At 37.3% G+C, this 24,795-nt stretch overlaps 1 protein-coding gene across 4 annotated transcripts in view; it reads left to right on the top strand.

Annotated features, from left to right (window-relative positions):
* adgrd1 (adhesion G protein-coupled receptor D1) overlaps nucleotides 1–24,795 on the top strand; it is a 271,121-nt gene that overhangs the window by 70,024 nt on the left and 176,302 nt on the right. For all 4 annotated transcript variants that reach the window (XM_002931898.5, XM_031892498.1, XM_012969246.3 and 1 more), the window contains one exon: nucleotides 4,923–5,061. In XM_002931898.5, the coding sequence (XP_002931944.3) occupies nucleotides 4,923–5,061 (139 nt within the window). The remainder of the gene's footprint in view (nucleotides 1–4,922; nucleotides 5,062–24,795) is intronic.

The raw sequence follows: 24,795 nt of genomic DNA, 5'->3' as shown, positions 1-24,795 counted from the left end.
AGTATGCCATACATGTTACATAAACGCCCATATGGAATGGAATTCTACACTATAGCATTATCAGGATCCCCCCACCCCAAAAGATTGTCTCATACCCTATAGCTGCTCTTTTAACAGTGTTGTAGGTAATGTGGTAGTGATGTCAAAAGCAAAAATATAAATTAATATGTAAAATGCATGTGACAGAGAGGCAAGTAGTGGCCCAGATATATGCTATATTTCCTGTATAGCAGTGAGTGTTCGTTTCCTTACCCCCCACGAGGGACCATCTTACAGTGATCTGTTGAATCACAAGTATATAATCCAAACCATTTATGCGTCAGTACCTTGCACATGTCCCACTAATCAAGCTGTAACAGTCAACGCTCTTATATAGTTTTCCAGCTTCAAGAGTGCAGCTTTATTCTACTTTCTTTAAATGGTTTTATTGTGAAGTCACAAAGTCACCTCTCATAACATGACAGGTGCCACTCTTAAAGGGGAAGTGTAGATATGCAGTACATACATAGCTTATTCTGTGCAGAGAGCATTGCTTTGTATGTGTGGCCTATTGAGTCAGTGCAGTTACTGTGCTGCTATATCTGTTGGAGAAATCTGCTTATTTATCAACCATGGTTTTACTCACTGCTGCTGCATAACCGGGGGGGGGGGGGGGGGTGTAGGGTGTCCCTCCCCTATCCTGAATAGTGGATAGAGATGGGGGTTACACTCAGTCCTTAGTTGGGAATGGTACACACAAGGTATGTATGGGGGTAGGTTTCTTCTAGTAATGGGGCAGGTGGATGTGGAACACACAGATCATTTGTTACTCAGGCAGTGACCAGGCTGCTTGTCTATCGGGCCTTAAATGATTCTTTAAGTATAAACTATTGCATCTTGGGAAACAGGAAGTGAGCTTGCATACAGACTGATGCCAGAAACACAGTATGCCATACATGTTACATAAATTCCCATATGGAATGGAATTCTACACTATAGCATTATCAGCATACCTCCCAACCATTCCGCTTTCAGCGGCACAGTCCCGATATTTATAGCACTGCCCGCTTTCCCGGATTCATTGTTAGATGTCCCGCTTCTCAGTATTGCCATATAATTGATTGCTGTGCCTGCTCTGCTCTGGGAAAATCCCGCCCCCTTAACTCTTTAATCTCCCCTGCTACCTCAAGCTCACAGGTTTACCTTGATGTTTAATTGTCCTGGGAGGGGCATTTGTGACAGGCAAGGGTCAACTATCGGCATTGGCGGCATCCCTCTCCCTACTCCTGCTCACTGGGTCAGGGGCTGAGGGTGCACTTTCCACCCCTAACATATATCTCTCACTCCTAGGAATCTCTGGCAGAGCACAGCATGCACAATAGAAAACAGAGGTATCGCTGATCCATTCATAAAATATAGCAGACATTTAAAAGGGGCCCTTATAAGTTTGGGAACCTTAGGCTGGCCTTGTTAATATGGCTAGAAATTCTAGTGGTACATTAATATTGTTTTGCTTTCAACTGATTAAGAATGGAAGGAAATAACATAGATTTATGTACCACTGGAATTGGCCCTATTTATAACTTTGGAAAATGCACAGAACTTTTGGCATGTCTGAAGTTGATTAATTTTTCCTGACATGTCTGGGGTTAATATGCCCTTTATCAATTTAATGTAGTCATATTGACATGTTTGAAGTTAATATGTCCTCTATTCTTTTTATTTAGCGATTATACTGGCACATCTGGGGCATGTAAAGTGGGTGTGGCATGTGGGACATGGTCACAAAGCAGGCGTGGCCAAAATTTTTTTGCTGCACTACCCGCGTCACATATTTTTGTCCCTCTTTCTCTTAATGAAATGTTGGGAGGTATGGTGAATTTGTCCCGTCTGCCTCACCAAAAAATCTGCAAAACTGCTGAAAAATTTGAGCAAAACACATTGACGTCGATGCGCATGATAAATTTAACAAGGGCGACATAATTAATACACATTTTTAATGCACTGAAGTTATAACACCAGTCCACCCAACACTTTTTGTAGTTCACATGGTATTCTAGAAAAAAATGGATACTGGGTTATCAGTCAGACTGTTTTTGCATTTTTGCCAGACTAATATTAACAAAATCAGTTGTTTGAAGGGGCCCACAATTTCTGTATAATTCAGTTGTTAATTGCCAACATTGTCAGAAAAAACCTGCATGTGTGTGGCCAATTTACTTTGCTCATGTACACAGTAAGATACAAAAATAAATACTCAACAAATGTGAAATTCCAGAGTGACATGTTAAGATGCTTGTACTGTATTCTCATGAAATGTTCACTGACTTAACTTTATTAAAACTGATAAGGTTTGTATGGCACTTTCTGCTTTATGCACTGTTTGTGCCAATAAAATCATTAGAAGATAAGCATAGACTAAGCTAATATGGTGATACCCCGTGCTTTGTACTAAATTAACCCCCTGGGAACTCCATAAATCATTCTGGCTTCAATGCAAATTCAAGCCCGTTAAGAACAGAATTGCATTAACAATAATTAATTCCTGACAGCGTGCATGTGTTTTTTTTTACTGATTTACCAAATAATAATGAACAGTTATTTCTTTATATTTCATTTAGAACGTGCTGGAATTAGTGATGTCTATTTGATAACAAAATCATGCAGAATTTCTTTTGATAGGAAACAGGCAGTAGTATATTGGTGTTTTGGACAACTGACATCTGCCATGTTGCAGTAACACAACAGCAAGGCAAAAGTAGCCTTGTGTTCACTTGGGCCACACACTTTTTTGATGCATCGTATCATTCACAGGGTGGAATGAATCAGGCTCCCAGTTTAAAGTCCAGGTTTTACGAAAATACTTTATTCCTCAAAGAATAATACAGGCACACATTTGCAAGACCAGAGTTAAAAGGGTAGAAAGCAAATTGTAAATACTGAAATAATATAGAAGATATATTTATATATTCATAAATTCACAATGCTGACATTTATAATCAGTGAGCAGCTAATCCTCAGTATCTGGGGATATTGTAAATTAAATATGTCTATAATAATGCCTTGAAATAAAAGGCTTTTCATACCTTTTGCTTTTTTTTATATAGTAATGTAGCAAAAGTTATTTTTGGGGGGGTTTGTAAAGTAATAGGGAGGTAGTTAATACTCTATCTTAGAAAATGTACTTCTTCAATAAAAAATGAAGCTTGGGACTAGGGTCTACAAACCACCAAATTTGGGCTATCATGATTACCTTGGTTATTTATAACCATACATGTAAATATACGTGATCAATGAACTGACCAATATCCATGGCACAAACATATGTCAATATCTGTAAAAAAATGTACTATGTATTGTACAATTTTACTGCTACCCAGTTTGAGGTTTCAAGACTTCACTGTTTGCTTTAAGGCAAAGCTATGGGGTCTCATTTCCAAAAAATAGTACACAATGAAAACTGTGAAAATTGCTGGCACTTGGCAATGATATTTGGGCAAGTGCTACTTATATGAACCATTACACAGTTAAAACTTTAACTATAGAAGGTATTTTGTGAACTAATGCCCAGTGAAGGCTTATATTAATCTTCTTTGTGATCTAATTCTCTGAGAACTTTCTTGTGGCATTGGAGGGCTTGAGAATTATTCTCTAGAACAGGATAAATGATCGCAGGTCACTAGGTTATCATCATTTTTTTTCAAACCACCATGTTCTTCTGTTTGCTTCTTTATTTAAAAATGATTTATCTTTACTGAATAATACATCTTGGGCTCTTTTAAGATAACAAAACAATGAGCTTTAGTGAGAAATATTTTTTTTAAATAATGTACATATTTAGGTTAACTCAAATTATGTGAATTTCTCAGACAACTATCACAGTACACTTTAACCACAAGCCATTGATTAATAAGGTGGTCAGCAAGAAACTAAATCAACAGCTGCTAGCATTTCAGTCTGGAGATAAAGAACCTTTCAGGTACAAAGTCTCCAGGAGATCACTAAAAAAGGTTAAAAAAAGATTATGCCAACTAAGTCAATAGGCAGCTTGCTGGAAATATAAGGAAATTGTGGCAGACCATTCAGAAATTACAAATTACACAGGCCCCAAAATGCATTACCAACAATCAGCACCCCTTACTTTAATGTGGACAATAGAGGCATCTCTGTTAGAAACAATTGCATACAGGACAAACTAGTATATCAAGTTGCTAAATTAGACATATACAGTGTCTTCTCAAAATTAAACTCCTGGAAAGCAAGAGGACCAGACAGTGGGGGTGATTTACTACAAGCGCAGTGACAAAGTACAATTTCATAGGCATATTTTTTCTACCCACATAAACAGATTTAAATCAATCACCAACGATTAAACACATCCTATCCTTTACTTATTTAAATGGAAGGCCAATGAATAAAAAACTGAGGAACAGGAGAGCTCAAATGTTTCTTCAACAGATTCAAGAACTGCAGTTAGACTGCACTATATATACACAATTCCACAAGTATCCCATAGCAACATGCAGCCATAGTCTCGTATGCAACATCTCATGACAGCTCATAAGAACAACCTGCACTGTATTCACCCCAGAAATCAATTCCTATGTAAATTGTACAGTTTTTACCAAAACTTTAAATTGAACTTAAAGCAAACATTTGCAAATGTGATGTTACAGAGAGCTACAATCCCTGCGTTCCTGCTGAGCATTAGAACAGAATTGGTAAAGGTTTACAAATCGGTGGAGTCTAATGTCTATGGTGCACAACTTTCCTCGGGGGTTTACTGACTTTTTTGTGACAAAATAATTTTAGTATAATCTAGCCCACAAAAATGTCAGAACCACCTCACTATCTTGGTTTCAAATGATATTTATTAGGATATTTAATGCTACAAAGTTTAAAGCTACAAGATTGCATAACTTATTTATTATTTACATTTGTAGGATATCAGGGGCAGAGAAATATGAAGATCACTTGATTGCTGCCAGTTACATTATCTCTCTAAAAGTGGAGCCTCCTCCAAATCTGTCTGCAAATCTCTCCGGATCCCCACTTATTACAATTCAGCTGACACACATTCTGGTAAGTGGACACTTATGGTTTTATGTTATTGAACTAACATCATGAATTCAGATCATTGAAGTATTTTAATATTAACTGTGTGTAGTTACTGGAAATTCCACTTTTTTCAAATAAAGTATCTTAGCTAGGTCCTTCTTTTATTTGCCATAAGGGAATCCACTTCCACTGGAATGAAGTCTTGTAATAAAAGTGTCCATCTGTCTTACTTTCTACCCCAAGTATTCTTTATGGGTCTAGTTGCATTGGTAATATATATTTCTGTTTCCCTAAGAAAAAACATATGTGTGAGTTAATTGTTAAGTATTATACTTCATATCATTAGCTTAAATATGTCTGGAAATGTTCTTTACTAATGAAAAAGTAATTTTTGGCTGGAATAAAGGTTCCTTACTTATCGTCAACTCCTTCTAGGGCCAAATAGAATATGGTTTGCATTAAAATCTTTATTAGATAAGGGTGTGCGAGAGAACAATACAGATATAGGGCAAAACTTTCAGTCAAGTTCATTTTGCAAATTATCACTGACATTTTTGTACTAGTTTTTTTTCTGTTGAACTAAAAGCTTGAACTGGTATAATAACCATTTATGTTCCAAAGTCTTGCCTTCCTTTCTTTGGTTGGCAAAGTTTATTCCTAAATTGCAGAATTGTCTGAAATAATAATATTTTTAGTTTTACTATCAGGATGTTACTCCTGAAATGCTATAACTGTAATAATTTGTTGTTCCTTGTTGAGTGCCTTGCACATCTGACTTGTATTTTGTTCATAACAGGAGGCTCATTTATCAACAATGGGCAGATTTGCCTGTGGGCAATAACCTATAGCAACCAATCAGTGATTATATTTTTCTGCCAGCTGCAGGAAGAACAATGAATGCAACAAATTGATTGGTTGCCATGTGTTACTGCTTATGGGAAAATGCCCCCAATGTTGATAAATGACCCCCCAAGCTATGTTCTATGATGCCATTAAATACATAAGGCATGGATTCACAATGAAATTCCCCGTTTCGCTATGGCAACATTTTTTACCAGAACTGCTGCAAAATTTTGCCACAAAAAACACAGCCATAGCACTTATTAGGGCTGATTCACTAAAGTGCATTAAAACGTGTGCTATTTATAGCATGCAGCAAAATTTTTAGAGCGTCTAATTTTTCGTGACTTAACGCACGATTCACTAAAAGCATACTTGCGTTAATTTACACGCGATACTGCATGCATTATTTTAGTAACGAAGACTATTTTCCTGCGGTATTGGACGGTACATGCGCTTATCAACGCCCCGCATATAAATAGTCGGCGCGTATAAATAGTCGGCGCGTATAAATAGTCGGCGCGTATAAATAGTCGCCACGTATAAATGGTAGCATATAAATAGTCAGTGCGTATAAATAGTCGCCGCGTATAAATAGTGCATATAAATAGTAGCCGCATATAAATAGTAGCCGCATATAAATAGTTGTGCGAATAAATGCACGCCATGTTAGCCATACATGCCAATACTTGTGGAAAATTACTGTACTGAAATGACCATTTCCCTGCAAACTGGCGGCTGCATCACTCTAGGGCCAACACATACTTGAATAAATAACACTGCAAAGTCCATATTGTGTTGCCAAAAGCTCATCAACTGTACTTTTCTATAATTACCACCTGGCTCAAGTAGGTGTTAATTTTCCCATAGACTAATGCGATATTTAGTGCGTCTAAGTGTTTGTGAATCATGCGTTAGTCTTATTTCAGCGCGCGAATTAACACATGCATTAAAATTACCGCATGTGTTTGCGTGCAAATTAACGCATGCGATGTGCAACTTAACGCACACGGTAATACTGTAGTGAATCGTACGCAAATTTTCACGTCTATTTTAACGCAAAACAGCGTGCGATAAAAATGAACACACTTTAGTGAATCAGCCCTATTGACTCCAATGTTTTTGGCACAAAAAATATACTGATTGATTGTATTTTGGATAAAAAAGTCTGTAAGAAAAAACATGTATTGACTTCAATGCATTTTGCATGAAAAAAAAAACAGCTGCACATTTTCACCAATATTCTCAGGATGGATTCGATCATCACTTCTCTTAATACTCATCACTACTCATCACTTGTCCTTGTTGTTTTACAAAAAATATAATTTACAAATATAATATCAAAAAATATGTTTCGACCACTACAGCGAGGGGTGTTTGTCAGTGCCCCTCCTTCCCTGATTATATAGTCAATATGGAGGGTTTTAGGTAGCCCCCTACACTGACCACCCACTTATAGATTCCTGGTGTGCCATCCCAATACTCTTGTTATATAGCCTAATTTACAAAGGCAGCGCAAAGGCTAATATTTGTACACAAATTGCCATGTTTTTTACTCACAATGCAGAGTTTCTCCCTAGTATGCCAGTGTAACTGTGGGCTCACTCAAATTAGCTAATGTTTTGGTAAATTATGTGCAACTAGCAGCACACACTTTTCCCCTTGCATTTGTTTGGAATGGCATCACCGGTGTAAAACGTTAGTGTCCATTTCACTTGGCGCAAGTCACTTGTGGCTGTTGATAAAACTTACATAGGGGACAGTGGAATTACTGAAAGGTCCTGCCTGTCAGTAATTTGGGGGGTTTACTTGAGTCAGTTTGTACACTGGCATGAAGGCGCAATTAAGCTTACAGTAAGTTGCAAAGCAGTATGAATGGGAGTTAGTACCTTTCCGAATAGCGCCAATGCACTCTCATTTTTGTGTAAAAACTGCCACTTCAGTTTTCTATGCTGTTCGGTAATTACCAGGTCCTTTGCTCTGTTATTCTATAATTTGCAACTGCCATGGTAGTAAAATATAGTACTGTTGCTCTTTGTGTGCCTTCACACATGACTGGTCATACAGTGTGTATGGGTACCATAGTTTGCAGGATTGATCTAAAATATGATTATAACTTCTGCTGTGTTATTAATCATATGCAATGTTCATCTGTTTGCAAAGTCCATGCTGTAGTTTTTAGCACTGGTCTGTCCATCCTGACTCCTGTCCCAAATCCCATGCAAGTGCGCTTACTGAGGCAGATGAACCCTGGATCTACCATCACCTCAAGTTGGCAGTAGCTTTACAGTTCCTATAGTTTGCTGTGCCAATATACTTGTAAATAAAGAGTCCTATGTAGATGTGATTTTGATGTTGTTTAATGAAAATAACATAATCCTGAAGTATTTTAGTGCAGTTGGTTCCTATTAGTCACAACTCCCCCTCGCTGCTGCAATTATCATGGAACAAATGGCATATGAAATTGCACTTAGCAAACTGCAATGAATTACAGGTATTGGACTCCTTATCCAGAAACCCAATATCCAGAAAGTTCCGAATTACGGCAATACTAATGGGTTAAAATACCGGAAATATTACAGAAAGACCCCTTATCTGGAAAACCCTCAAGTCCCAATCATTCTGGATAACGTGTCCAATACCTGTACTTGTTGAGTGAATTTTTTCGCCAGGCATGGATTCGCAGCGAATTTCCACATTTCGCCATTGCCTAATTGTCTTGTGAAACTTCAGCGAAAATCTGCTACAGAAAAATTTGTCACACGCCAAAAAATTGTTGCATCAAAACAAATGTGTTTCGCAAATTTTCCTCCCGCTTGACAAATTTTTTGCTGAACGGGACAGATTCGCTCATCACTAGTTTTTAATTATTGATCTATAAATCACATTACTGTTGAATCAGTCAAACTTTAAAAAGGGTTTCCCTTTCCAGTATCACTTGAGATCTGATTTAACAATAACTTTTTACAATATCAAGCATGAATCAGTATATATAAACTAAACTGTCACAGCTATCTATTGTTTAGACTACATTTTCTGCATAGTTTCTATACAGATCACAATGAATTCTTTTTGATTTGCGTTTAATTAAATCTGTATTGATGGCAGCTGTATCCTTGGGAAACCTTGGAGCTAATGTTTCATTTAGAATTCAATATAATTACTTCAGCACATTAGTATGGCTTCTAAGTGGAATTTGTCCAACAATATATTGTGGGTAGGGCTCAAATGGCCAGTCTGTTTGCTTTGGGAGAGGTTCAGCACTGTAGGTTTAAATACTTTTGTCAAAACTATAGTAACCTTATCCTTTCCTTCTGATTATTGAGATATTGCAGACTTTATGTTAAAATTGTGGCAAGTTATATACAAAATGTATCCTGTCATTGCAATTTTAATAGATTTTGGATTTGTAAATTGTTCTACCTTTCTTGCTTAGCTTAATATTAATAGCTGCTTTCTTTAGTATAGCCCATAAAATCCATCTTGTAAATGTTCTGGCCTTATTAATAATGATCATGACATCCACTGAATGTTGCATGGACTACAACATATTCTTTCTTTTGTATTTTGTTTTCTTTACTGCATTTAAAATAAAAATAATTTTTAAAAAAAATAACTTACAAGCATTTGGGTAATAGTCATGACATGTCTGAAAATGTTAATTTTTTTATTAAGACTTAATATTCAAGGTACATTAGGCGAGGGCCAGGTGGGAGAATTTCTTTTAGTAAAATGTCCCAAAAAGTTCTGCTATGGTAGTTGGCCTTGCACAGACACATGAGACAAACACAAGCAGCATTTCCTGAGTTTTTTCCTGAGAAGCTCACTTCTTATCAGACTGCATGTTAAAGACTAAGGGGCACATTTACTAACCCACGAATCCGAATTGGAAAAATTCCGATTGGAAAACGAACATTTTGCGACTTTTTCGTATTTTTTGCGATTTTTTCGGCGCCTTTACGACTTTTCGGAAATTGTCGCGACTTTTTCGTTACCAACACGATTTGCGCGAAAAACCGCGACTTTTGTCGTTACCAATACGATTTGCGCGAAAAAACGCGAGTTTTTTGTAGCCATTACGACTTGCGCGAAAAAACGTGAGTTTTTCGTAGCCATTATGATTCGCTCGTATCTTGTCGCGACTTTTTCGTATTGAGCGCTCGTAAGCAGCGGGCGAAACTTTCAGACTTAGCATGATTTTGGAAGCCTCCCATAGGACTCAATGGCACCCTGCAGCTCCAACCTGGCCCAAGAAAAGTCACCATACTGAAGCTTGAATGAATCCGAATGTTTCGTACTCGGTGCGAAAGCTGCAAAAAAGTCGCGACTTTTCGCGCAAGTTTTAACGCTACGAAAAAAATCGCAACATTTTGCGCAACTTTCGGAATGGCTACGAAAAAGGCGTGACTTTTCGCGCAAGTTTTAACGCTATGAAAAAATCGCCAGATTATGCGCAACATTCGGAATGGCAACGAAAAAGTCGCGACAATTTTCCCGAAAAATCGCCAAATACCGATCATTACGAAAAAAACGCAATCGGACGCATTCGGCCCGTTCGTGAGTAAGTAAATGTGCCCCTAGGAATTGGCATGTATGTGACATTGTTATCATTACTTTGTAATGTGTATATAAAGTATATTTTTGTCTCTCATGCATATATTTAATCGATATAGAAAAATCTCACAAATGACTACATATGCCCTGTGTCCCCTTTTTAGACAGACCTGTTAGTATATATTCAGAATTATGTTATATTCCTTACAATAAAGAGAGAAAGACACAAGTTACAAATGAAACCCATTTGATAGGAAATGACAATTAGTGATAAACATACAGTTGCTTAGAAAAACAATATCCTTGCCTACCACGCCAATTCACTCAGCCACTGGGAAACCACATGAAAACTGTTTTATGACAGGTATAAGACTCAAGCTTAAGATGACCATACACTGAAAGATCCACTCCTTTGGTGAGGTTGCCAAATAAGCATCTCTTTCGCTTCATCACATTGCTGGGATATAGGCCATCAGGATGAGGGCCGTATCAATGCTATGATGCTCTCTTTGTCCCAACAATGGACATTTACCCAAATATCAGACATATTTCACTTGGATAGACCTGTCTGAGGGCCCCACACACTAACTTAAAAATTGCTGACAATCAACAGCTTTTATCTTCCTGTGTATAGCCACTGTTAGGGGCTATCAAAGTACGTTTGCCTCCGAATACCAAAAAATCGTATTTTTTCAGTTTTCCTATTTTCGACTATTTTTTTCCCGCTAATTTGCATGACCTTTTTGTACCATGCGTCAAAAATTGTGCGACAAAATCGTACTGTCGTGCCAAGTACGAAAGTTTCGGATTCATTCAAACTTCGGTATCGTGACTTTCCTTGAGCCAGGTTGGAGCTGCAGAGTGCCATAGAGGCCTATGGGAGACTTTCCTTGGGCCAGGTTTGAGCTGCAGAGTGCCATTGAGCCCTATGGGAGACTTTCCTTGGGCCAGGTTTGAGCTGCAGAGTGCCATTGAGCCCTATGGGAGACTTTCCTTGGGCCAGGTTGGAGCTGCAGAGTGCCATTGAGCCCTATGGGAGACTTTCCTTGGGCCAGGTTGGAGCTGCAGAGTGCCATTGAGCCCTATGGGAGACTTTCCTTGGGCCAGGTTGGAGCTGCAGAGTGCCATTGAGTCCTATGGGAGGCTTCCAAAATCATGCACAGAAGGATCAAAGTCAGAAAGGTTTTCCCACCGCTTACGATCATTCGGATATAAAAATTTTGTGACTTTTGGATCGCCAATATGATATTATCGTGACTAATACGATTTTTTCGTAAGCATTTTCGTGATATTTGCAATCATCAGAAATTATTGTATCTAATCCAAATTTTACCCATTTCGGGATTCAAACTCGTACTTTGATGAATCAGCCACATAGTCTCATCTACAAGCATATTGCCAAGTTATGATAGAGGAAATCTGGGGACAAAGGAGACCCAATACACATCTGGTGGAACTAGCTAGTACTAAATAAGTAGTAGAGGTTCCCAATTCATTTTTTAGTTATTAATGCACACACATGTACAACTTATCGCATAAAGTAGTTTATTGTTGTTGTTCATTATCATGCTTATTCTCCTAATGTCCCCATGCTCTTCTTCAGGACCAAATTCGAGACTGTAGATGCCATATATAAACATTGGGCAAAATTGTCCCTGGGCAGTAACTCATTGCAACCAGTCAGATGATTGCTTTCAGTGTTTAACCTGCAGCAGGCTGGAAAAATCTAACCACTGATTGGTTACTGCCCAGGGGCACATTTGCCCAGTGTTTAAAATGAGCCTCTGTGTGTTTGACCACACACACACATTGATGGTGAAATTGCATTGAACCACTTTTTTGGCCTGCAGAAAAAATGAGCAGATTGCAAAAGGGGGTGAAAGAATTGCTGGTTCCTTTTTTATTGGTCTGAACACACCCCTCCATACTTACACACCAATGGAGGTCAATGGCAAAAGGGCCTTGATCTGAGAGCTGCAAATTGCAGCTTGTTAAGGCTGATGCCACACGTGGCGTAGGGCTGATATTTTCGGCAAGCGGAAAAACGCTTGGCGAAAATTCAGCCCTACGCCTGCTACTTGTGCCTGCACCCGAATGAATGGAATACGCTCGGGTGCAGGCACATGTAGCCGATATACACATGAAAACACGTGAGAATGCAAAGTCTCGCGTTTTCATGCGTATATCGGCTACATGTGCCTGCACCCGAGCGTATTCCATTCATTCGGGTGCAGGCACAAGTAACAGGCGTAGGGCTGAATTTTCACCAAGCGTTTTTCCGCTTGCGGAAAACATCAGCCCTACGCCACGTGTGGCATCAGCCTTAAACCCAAACACACTGGCTGTTAGTTAGGTAAAAATCACTGCACACTGCTGAGATGAACAAAATTATTTGTCTGTAATGTCACACAGTTGAGATGAAGAAAAACATTTGTCTGAACCGTCACTCAAGGGGAATCATGACTATTTGTGGTTTTGTGTTTGATATGTAAATGTTACAGAATTTGCAAAGATAACTATTGGCATTTTTATAACTCCAACAACATCTCGGGCAATCATCCTCTCTGGCCTCTGCTAAATCTTGCCCTGACAATGAAACTTAAGCTGTTTCCACCCTTTCCCCACCCAAAATGAATGAATTCTCAGCAAAATTGCAGAATAGCTGGCAGCCGGGTTACACACAACACAATAACATTGCTTTCATTTTGCTTCTAAATCCTGTTTATTACACCATACAAGGAATGTACATAAAAACAACATACGCTTTGCAAATCACAAAACAAATGGCACAGCATCATATTATAATAAAATATAGGCTTGGAATATCACCGGAGTGAGCGTGAGCTGTCAGATATATTTCTAAAGCCTGTTGATCTTTCCTAAGATTGGAGGCTATACAAATGTTGCCATTTCTAAATGCCAGCTGTACTAAGATTCCCACAGAAATGCCAAAATGTGTCCGGAATAATAACAATATGATTACTGCTGCGAGACTTAAAGCGCTTTGCAGAGTGAATTCAATCAGGGACTTGCGCTAAGACCAATTAATTTGCTTCTAGTTTATTAAAATAATGTATTACAAATAACTATAAATTAGAAATCTATTGCCAGCCAACTAATGTCTAATATCAATTTGCTCATAAATATTTTTGTTATGTAATATTCATTTGTATTTTTTGAGTCCACAACATAGTACTTTTTCTGACTGCTAATTGTACCCACTTAATGCTAAAAGTAATTACTACATAATCTTCTGACTATTTACATACAAATAAAACAGAGATATATTTTCTTGCTTGACATTTTTTTCTATCGTATATTCTGTTCCTTGTATGAACCTAATACGTTTTTAATACAGGTATTACTTTGTCTTTACAAGATCAAATAATTGTCTGTATCCTTTCTTCCCATATGCGATTTGCACTGGGGATGAAGAATCGGACAGGATTCCTTACTGGCAGGAAAGTTTTGATACATGGAAAAAAAAGATTACATTTCTGGAAATCCTTCTTGATTCTCCAGTTCAATCTTTTATACATTTTCCCTTTAGTATGAATAATCAAAAAAATCACTGCCATTTTTAAAAAGCACAATGTTTTCATTTAATAATACCTGCAGTTTTTCTGGTAGGGTTTTTAGGCACAGTTCATGGATATGTATTATTGAAAGCTGGCCATACACAGAATGATATAAGATCTAGCACTTCTAAGTAAAGATTTTCATGTGTATGGGGTAGAAAAAAATAGATATGAGCCATTTGTGAATTTCATGGTCTGGCAAATTTCCAAACACCACCGGACCTTTTTCTGAACATCCAAAGTTGATACTTGATCAACCACCTGCTCTAAAACTCCATAGCTCCTGAATCACAGACCTTATTTATTTATATTCAGACTTTCGTGGTTTTACAAAAAATTTTAAAACCTCTAAAACCATGAAGCAAAGAAAAATCTTCCAGTTGTAAAAGGGACATCTTTCATTGACTTTTGCATGATCTTGACAGGTTTTAGCTGGAATTGTTGTGGTTTTGTCACATAATAAATTGCAACAAATTTGCAACAAAATCAGTTTTTTTGGTAATAAAAAAACCCAAACCGAAAAAATCAAGCAATAGTAAATGCCCCCCTATATGTTGTACTTCATTTTGCAGATATTATGCTCCTGTTAATTGCCGCTTTGTGCCTTTTTCCTCATTATATGACCAATCTCTGGGATAGACTTCTTTTTCTTCCTTCCTTCTTTACCCCTTTTTACTGTTACTGTTATCCCTTCATTCTTTCTTTTCCATTCTCCTTCTCACTTTTATGCCCCCCTCTTTTGTATATTGGCTTAGCAGCTCTCTGGTTCCTTCCTTTTTCTCATCCCTGTATGTTGAATCTATGTAAGCTTCGATAACATAATTGTCTCTATACTGACTGCTATGAATACTTTTTTTGCTGATTTTATAATGAAATATAAGTTACAAAAAAATCAATCAATAAATAGTATGTCCTTAAAGCAAAAAAAGAGAGATGAAAAATGTAAGAAAATTTGATTATTCAGGGGATTGTTTTGGATTTACATCAGTGCACATAATTGAATAAACTTAAATTGCGACAAGCACAAGTATCAAATTTTGTATCAATGTCCATTGCTTAACAATAACGTAATGCTGATTGTATAGCAGTGTCTTATCAAGATGTAATTTCTCTGGTGGGTTGACTTGCTGCCATATGTTAATGCCAACCTTCCATTTCCCGACACAGTGCCCTGCTCAGCTTTCCTTCTGGTATAAATTTGTTGCCAGGGTAGTTGGGGAGTTGTAAATACAGCAGATGCTGGATTAAAATATTGTTAGAATTTGTTGCTAATGGTCATGTAGTTGGCTAAACAAAGCTGGAAACTGTGCATTGTGCTTTATGTAGGGAATATTGTACCCTTATTGTCACTAAGATTATCAAAAGTCACACAGGTATTTTATGACTGTATAAGGCACAAGACTTCCGACCGAGCACATTTATACAGGTAACAGAACTCTGAGGTGACTTCTCATATATTTTACAACAGAGGTATTTTTATTTTTTTTATAATATGCAAGTTTCAGAGTGTCACAGATATGAAATAATCATATCACTAAGGACAATAATTTATTTTACATGCTTTTCACAGCTCTTGTGTATCACAAATTAGTTGATTTGTATGAGATGATCTGTTAGGTCTGTTTCTGTGCCTGGAGATGATGTATTCCATAAGGAAGTAATTTAAGCAACTAAGAATACATTTCTAAAAGCAATACAATGAACTGCATTGTATACTTGTTTGTGTTAGTGTGAAGTAATGCTTACTAACATGTAGCCACATTTTTGAGTGATACATGCCTTGACATGACCCAGAACTTGCCAATGACTACATTACTTTCTAAGGGATACATTTTCTCTGCCTGCTGTGGCACTACAGTAAATTCTTAGGCAACAAAACACTGTAGGGCTCATTTACGTCCAGAAGTGCAGTAAGAAAAATTTAATTTTCAATGCAATGTGCTCCATTGCAAATCAGGTGCAATTGTGCCAAATATTTCTTACATCTGCCTGGTGTCATATTCAGGGGTTGCTGGCATGACATGGCATCATTTCTGGTGTTTGGCACTCCCTGTCCTTTTGGCACAACTGTGCTTTGGCAATTGATGAAGGGAACCTTGGATCTACCACTTAGGTGATAGCTCCAGAATTCCCATGTGTCAATAGGCACAGCACAAGATTCTGAATGGAAGGCAGGGGGGACTGAGTGGTGCAGTGTGAAACTATGTGAAAGTGCAAGGAGTGCATTTTGACACAAGTACTGCTAGAAAAGCAGGGAAAGGGATGTTTTCTGCTGAGGTAGCAGATGTAAATTAACATTTATGACTGCTATTCCCTTAAGTGTGTTCAGAAGCTGTACATATAGTTATTTTAGCATATGGTAGGTATGCCCCTGTATAAGCAAAATTCAGCAAAAGGCTTGTGCTTTTACCTTCTGGTTGAAACATAGGGTTGACCAAGATAATGTATAGACCAATATTACTGAAACAGAGAATAAATAAAATGCTAATTCTAGTAAAATCCACCCAAAGACAGTAATGGAGGGAATGCCATAAACATTATTAATCAGAAAATCACCTCAATGCAAATAATTATTTATTTGTGTCATATTGGTTCTGCAAATGTGCAACAATATTGGGGGACCAAACAGCCAATAATAAAAAAGACTGCAGGCTTCCTTTATTATTTCCCTGGACTAAGGGGTACAGAATCACACCCCATACTGTATAGTAACACAGCACAGCATCCGGGGCATAATTGCACTCTGCACCTTGCACTGTATTTGTAAGCTGGTGCAGGATGGCAAAGTGGGCACAAGGCTGCCCTGTACTGGCCATAGTCAGGAGGTAAGAACAGGGCTCTGCTGCACCTTGTTCCTCTCAACACTCCCTAACTTGAATGTCTACAACTCTTAGGGGCTGATTTACTAACCCACGAATCTGACCCGAATTGGAAAAGTTCCGACTTGAAAACGAACATTTTGCGACTTTTTCGTATGTTTTGCGATTTTTTCGGCGTCTTTACGAATTTTTCGTTACCAATACGATTTTTGCGTAAAAACGCAAGTTTTTCGTAGCCTTTACGAAAGTTGCGTAAAATCTTGCGATTTTTCCGTAGCGTTAAAACTTACGCGAAAAGTTGCGCCTTTTTCGTAGCGTTAAAACTTAAAAGGTGCGAAGTTTCGCGTAAGTTTTAACGCTACGAAAAAAGCGCAACTTTTTGCGCAAGTTTTAACGCTACGAAAAATCGCAAGATTTTACGCAACTTTCGTAATGGCTACGAAAAACTCGCGTTTTTACGCAAAAATCGTATTGGTAACGAAAAATTCGTAAAGACGCCGAAAAAATCGCAAAAAATACGAAAAAATCGCAAAATACCGATCTTTACGAAAAAAACGCAATCGGACTCATTTCGACCCGTTCGTGGGTTAGTAAATCAGCCCCTTAGTTACATATGCAGTGCAATAGCTGCATAATCATAGGGGCAAACTGCAAAAAATGGGCAAGCTTTGAGCCTGTTTTTGTACTTTTCACTTTATCTATCCTTGGCATTTAAGGCCTTGAACTTTTTTGCAAGTGGCTAATGTCAGTAATAATATGCCTTAATGAAAAGACATTGTTTTCTTTTTTATTTTTGAGCCTAAATATATGCTACTTTGAGAAAGTCTGAAAAAAATATGCAATTAAAGATTTTGATTTACTTTATACATACATAGTCTATTTATTATTATTATTATTATTATTATTATTAACATTTATTTATAAAGCGCCAACATATTCCGCAGCGCTGTACAATAAGTGGGTTTCATACATTGGACATACAGAGTAACATATAAAGCAATCAATAACCGATACAAGAGGTGAGGGCCCTGCCCAGAAGTCTAAGGGGCTGATTTACTAACCCACGAATCCGACCCGAATTGGAAAAGTTCCGACTTGAAAACGAATATTTTGCGATTTTTTCGTATGTTTTGCGATTTTTTCGGATTCTGTACGAATTTTTCGGATCCAATACGATTTTTGCGTAAAAACGCGAGTTTTTCGTATCCATTACGAAAGTTGCGTAAAAAGTTGCGCATTTTGCGTAGCGTTGAAACTTACGCGAAAAGTTGCGCATTTTTCGTAGCGTTAAAACTTAACGCTACGAAAAATGCGCAACTTTTCGCGTAAGTTTTAACGCTACGCAAAATGCGCAACTTTTTACGCAACTTTCGTAATGGATAGGAAAACTCGCGTTTTTACGCAAAAATCGTATTGGATCCGAAAAATTCGTAAAGAATCCGAAAAAATCGCAAAACATACGAAAAAATCGCAAAGTACCGATCATTACGAAAAAAACGCAATCGGACTCCATTCGACCCGTTTGTGGGTAAGTAAATCAGCCCCTAAATGTCAATAAGTTGCTTTGTGTATCAATATCCATTCCATGACTAACACATGCAAAATATTTCCTGTCTGTTTGTTAAGTGTGATAGAAATATAAAACTGCATGAAATAAAGAAAGAAAAACTTCATCCTATTTGGTATGCACATGTACAACTAACTCACAGGCTAGACTCAATGAATTGTAACTGCACTGCCTCTATAGTAAATATACTCTTGCCTTCAGTGGTAAATACGCTTTTCTCTGAATTGCAGGTAACATTCCTGTATATTGAACTATAAAAACTGAGCAGAAAGAATTATTTTGGCCGCTTGTGGTGTTTTTGTCTTCATCAGTATATCTGCTCCTATTCGCTTTTCAGTTCTACTGTTCCTGTTTCCCTGATAAACCTAGAGAAAACCTTGTCACATACATTTATGGCTGTGCTATTTTTCCTCTGCGCTTTAGCAGTTTTTATTATATGTTTACTCTCCTTTAGCCTCCTCTTGTGTGCTATTGTATATCCCTGTAAATGGCTTTGTCAATATTTACTATAAGCAGTATTTTTGCAATAAGGCCAAGCCTGGTTCATATTTTGATTAAAAAATCCTTTGGAAAGTCCCCACAAGTATACTGTATGGGCCCTGTATTACTGATGCAAGGCTGTAGATGACAACGGAGGTACTCACCAGGAGAGGCTGTAGATGACAACGGAGGTACTCACCAGGAGGCACTACAGATAGCATGGGTGTGGAGGCAGCTTTTAGTTTATGTGACATAGCTGTCTCCAATCAACCTTTTGATGGTTTCTTTACTGAAAAGAAATTGAAATTGCTAAATTTCCTACCTAAAGAGGTGACAAAGAGTGATATATTTGTGTAAATATTTGGTTGTCTTTTAGGGATAAGTGAGGTACATAGTTACAGTTACATAGGGTTGAAAAAAGAGCCCATCAAGTAAAACCCTTCCAAGTGAAGACAGCCCACACAAACCTATTCTAACCTATCTATACGCTCACATACATAAACCGTATATAAACATCAGTACTAACTGTACATTTTAGTATCACAATAGCCATAACAGAATATGACATCACTCGGAAGAGCATTCCACCTACGCTGCTTCAAATTAAAGTTCTGTTCCTTTAATCTAAAGGGGTGGCCTCTGGTGCACTGAGGTATTTTTATTTCCCTCTATAAAGTGACAATGGCATTTGACCTTTTAGGAGGTTGTCTCCCTTTATATAAAATATTTTAGAGTATTAAGAGATATTAAACATGATTGGCTTTGCTTTTTTTGTTGAACCTTACTCACATTGTAACAAACTATGTTAAATAATAGACATTTAATTTTTTCTACCAATATTAGATATGTAAAAGGCATAGTTTGTCTAATTTCAAGCCAAACTGGCTGATATCTGTTAAGATATTTGGATCATCATAAGCCATTTGTTTATTAAATCCATATGTCCAGTGATCCTGTAGGCATATGTATGCAGTTGTTAACTTATATCATTTAGTCTGATATAATTTGCTTAGGAGATGTTGGTATTTTATACATGAAATGGCAATACCTGGAAACTCATCACACACTAAAAATGTATGTAAAGGTTTTTTTGTTTTTTTAAAAAAACAAACAAAACCTTGTATTCCCTCACAAGTTTCATGTCCCCACCCTGATGAGGGTAGTATGGATGAGAGCAATAACTACGGTGGTCCTCTATAGCCCATAGAATAATAGAGATTTGTTTTAATGCCCTGTTTCACAATCAGAAATAAGTTAGGGGTCTTAGGAAAAGATGCAGTGAAGCACAAGGAATATCCTAATGACAGCTGGGTCATAGAGATTACATGATAAGTTTTGGTACCCCAGATGAAGGCCCAGGTGAGTGGGTCCCTGACGGTCTCCCATTTAAAATGGTTCTGAAGAATATTAATGCTGTTTCACTTCTTCATCATGCTACTATCAATGTTGTGTTATGGGGGAATTCAACTGTGTATTTTGATCTACAATACTAGCATGCTTATTTTGGAACAAGATTGTTTGTGCTTTTTTTGTGTTTTGTTTAACTTCTTGGCCTTTTCATTGTTCTCCAGCAACAGAGTGGTTACATTTGTAATTTTCTTTACTGTAAGTTCTGAGTAAAGGGCATAAAGCCCAGGGCTTGCTATTAAAGACTACAGGGCCAGGGCCCTGTGGAATTAAATGAATACATAGCAGTATTAGTTGCTAAGTAAATATTTGAGTATTATTATCAGTTAGAATTTTTTTGTATCTCAGAGTTAAAAAGTTTGAATATCGTTCCTTTCTCTCTGTTTATTTACACAAACAACAGCAAACACAGTTTAGCTATGCCAACAAAATGGAAGAGCGCTCAAATAATTGTCAACCCCATGGACATTACACAGACTGTTTTAACATTGTTAAAATTTTATATAACAACCGCAAAAAGCCCGTACAGGTATGAGATCCATTATCTGCATTGCTTGGGACCTAGGTTAAACTCAAAGACAAAGTTCTTTTCTATTTTTAGATAGGAAAAAGCAAAACAGCCCTTATGAGAAATAATCAGTTTACTAGAAAAATATGGGAAATTGCATTGCTGTATTGTGGACCTTTCTGTATCTGTAACAAAATTGTTCATTACAATTACAAATAACAAGTTACTAACTGCAATCTATTGAACCAGTTCATCCAATTTGTTCAGACCCCAGAGGGCCATTCAAATCCCTTCATGGTGTGCATCCAGCTATTGGGACAGCTGCACATTGAACGATACCCGTAAATAGGAATTACCATTAGTAAAAACTAAGTTTTAAAGATAAAGCCCATTGTCCTTAAATCAAATTATGACCAATTAAATATAAACTGGATACACTGTCTTGAAGAGCAACAAAAACAAACCATAGGCTTACCACTACCACTTTTCCAGACAGCAGCCCTATCCAGCTTATGTAATAGCCTCCTTTGCACATGCAACATAACTTGATAATTGCACACATAAGACAGGACGCATACTGTAGCTCTGTATTTAGGGAGTTTTGAATGCTGAAGTACAATATCTACATTGAAGTTTTATTTACATTCCCTTTGCCACCCTAAAGGAAGTAGTGGCCCCCTGTATCAATTAGTCCTCTTTGCTATGTGAAGGTGAGTGAGGTGCTAGGCAGGAGGTAGGTAGGTTGGTAGTACTGGTGGTGTACTCATAGGAACAGGCATGGGCAACCTGCACCAGCTGCTAGCCTCTTTTCTTCAATGTAGGTAATATTTAAAGCGCTCTCACAGAGCTATGCTTTACTAAATAAGCCCCAGTAATTTATATCTTTATCTCTTTCAAATTTTATGTTGTTTTTAATTCATTATAATTTAATCCAATGTGTGCCATCGAAAAAAAAATATTGTAGAAGTTACTTTTATATTATTAAAAGAGCTACACTGACTTTTCTACTTTGTTTTGTCATATTTTAGCTTCTCCAGTTTAGCAATGTGATTTACAATCACTGAACGCAACAGTTCAAACATATGGAATACATTTACTATCAAGCACTTAACACTGAACATTTTAACCACTTCTAAAAGTAGACACACATTAAGAGCTAAAGGAGGATGAATCATCAGCTTATGGATGGGATGCAGATACATTCTTAAGGAGACTTTTATATGTGGTTGGCAAATGCCATAGAATTATAGACAGGAAGAAAGAATAGCTTGGGTGTGCCAAGAGAGGACTCTGAGTGGATCTGATTCTTATGTCAGCACAGTGTGACCTGAGGCTCAAGGGTGCCTTTTGTATTGAGGGTGCCTAATTTGTAAAGAGAATAGCTGAAAAAAGTGTTTGTCTCTATAATAATGTTGGTTTGAAAAACCCAACATACTGTTCGTTGACCAGCTTATTCTTCCGCTTCTTAATCTTCTTTTTCTTATTATTAGCGCTCCCCATTTTCGAAACAATAATCCTCCTACAGTTTTAGGGGTACAGCACCCAGACTTTCCACACTTCTTTGCCCCATAGTGGAGCAGGTTGCTTGTGCTTTTCTAAGGGATCCTGCCCCCCATCTTTTTGTGGCAGCACTCCGAACACTCCAATTTTTCCATTGACTTTGACAGGGAAGATTTTCAAACTGCTGCCACCACCATCAGATTTCACCTATTGACTTTTAAAGGGGAAATTCAACCTGCTGCCATTCTCACAGTATTAGCACCAGGATCCCTAAACTCTTCACATTTGGTCACTAGGGGACTGCATTTTTAGGTTTGAAAAAGTGGGTGGAGCCACCAACAGCCAATCAGATTTCATTCAGTGACTTCATGTTTTTCAAACTAACATGAAGTTTGTTCTCAAACTTCCCTTTCTAGTTAAATAGTGTTTTACTGGCTTGCCAGAACATCAGAAATATCTTTTCTTGGGCTTAGGTCATAGTAGGCTTCAGTAGAGGAAAATGTCCATCAACCCTTTCATATTACCACTACAGGCCAATATAACAACATATAATTGGTGCTTACTATGTCTAATGTTTTTCTGTAACTATAAATACATCTTTATGTTCTGTTGCCTGTATTGTAACTGGTGCAACTGGAAATATTTCTTCGAACTATTGGAAGTGACAGTTCTACATTTAGAGATTGATATCTATATATTATATATATATATATATATATACAATCCATGAACTTTCAGCACACCATACCTGCAACACAACAGACCTGGGTGCTACCTAATTGTGCCAAATTATCCAAAGTCCAAAAATAAGCAGGTGGCACACCAGGGTCCTTAAAGATACATTTTTTTTTAATTTTTTTATCATGCTATTAAAAAAAACCAGGCCAATGTTTCAGTCTCCACCTAATACCTTTATCAATATTGATATTGATGTTCCTGTTGCGGGACCTTTCTTTAGAACCCTGTTCTATACGTTTTCCAGTTTTTACTGTAGATTCTACCTTGATGACATAATCTTTTATATTTTTTTCCAAAATCCATCCTTTTATTATTCAATATGTGTATGTTTTTCATTTGATATCATGGTTTTATGCTGACTTTTTACTTTACAGCTAATACGTACAGCTAAATCTGCCAATAATGGATTGGCGGATCTTGTTTCTAATTACTTTAGTTTTTTACCATATGCTTCAGAGTAGGAATAAAAGGTACATTTATTGATGGCAGCTTATCTATAATGCAGCAAATCCCTTAAAACCAGGTGAGAACTGAATATACTTCATGTTTAAGGATTTATCCCAAGTCATATAATTTTATTCTCGAGAAATAATTTTAACAAACTTAAACTCTACTCTCTGTGAACAAAAATCCATGTCTTTATATCATAGGGGAGAAGCATCCTCTAGATTAGTGAGGCACAATTAGTGGTTTACAAGCAACATGTTACTTTGATAACCCCAGTGATGTTACTCCCAATGGCCTCAAACAAATCCTCCTTTTTGAATTCCACTGAATCTTGGAGGAAGTACAAAGACACAAGAGTATTGTCAAACAGAGGCTGATGCAGTCTGGCTGTATAAATGTTGTTAACAGATAGTTATAGTACTTGACAATCCTTATAAACCTTTTTATAGTTCTTTGGCTCCCCAACATTTTCTGTAAATAAATGTGGCTCATGGGTATAAATGGTTGAGGTCCCTCTGCTTTAGGGGAGTATTTTGTTTCCTTTTTTTAAGGGAAGGGGAATTACTTTAGGAAAAAAAATGTTTTCATCAATGTCATCTTAGTCACTTTCTATTACAGTTAATGTGAAAGTCAAGCATAAGTAAGTTATGCGAGATACATCTGGTTTATCTTACAATACAGGCATTGGATCTATTAAACACAAGCCAGAAAGCTCTGAAATACAGAATGCCATTTCCAACAGAGTTCTATTTAAACAACACATTTTTATTTTTGAAGTGATTTGGTTCATATATTATTTGTATAATGTTTCAGGAAATAGATCCCATATCTTTACTCATACTCATGTGAGCCACAGGCAGGATTATTCCCATCCATTAGAACACAGACATGTCTCCTTTGCATGGCACTTGTAGGTAGACACTGAAAGAAATGCCATTTTTGTTATGCTATATTCCATACAGAGTGACTGTGAAATAATTTAAAGCAAAACTTTGGTGTTTGTTGGATCATAAGGAAATGATCCAAAGGCAGGGTTGTGAATAGTTGTGAAATAGAAATGGAGACCCAATGTTTTGCTTGGAGCTTTAGGGGCCAGTTCCTTTGTTTGCTGCTTTGTAACCTATAATCCATTCCTGATGTTTGGTATCCAGATTGGAATAACAGCTCACTTTATGCTGGGTACAAGATTTCAGTGCTGGCTTCAGCATCCGATAACTGGTCCCAAACATTAGCTAAATACAGCTCTCCGTATGTGAAAATATGTACTGCATGCTGAATCCAAGAGGTATAAGAAGGCCAGAAGGAATTCTGCTGCCCAAC

This window comes from Xenopus tropicalis, chromosome 1 (genome assembly GCF_000004195.4).
Source record: "Xenopus tropicalis strain Nigerian chromosome 1, UCB_Xtro_10.0, whole genome shotgun sequence".
In the NCBI taxonomy this organism is placed as follows: Eukaryota; Metazoa; Chordata; class Amphibia; order Anura; family Pipidae; genus Xenopus; species Xenopus tropicalis.
The sequence above is the reverse complement of the archived record's forward strand: the minus strand, read 5'-3'. Positions and strand labels throughout refer to the sequence as shown.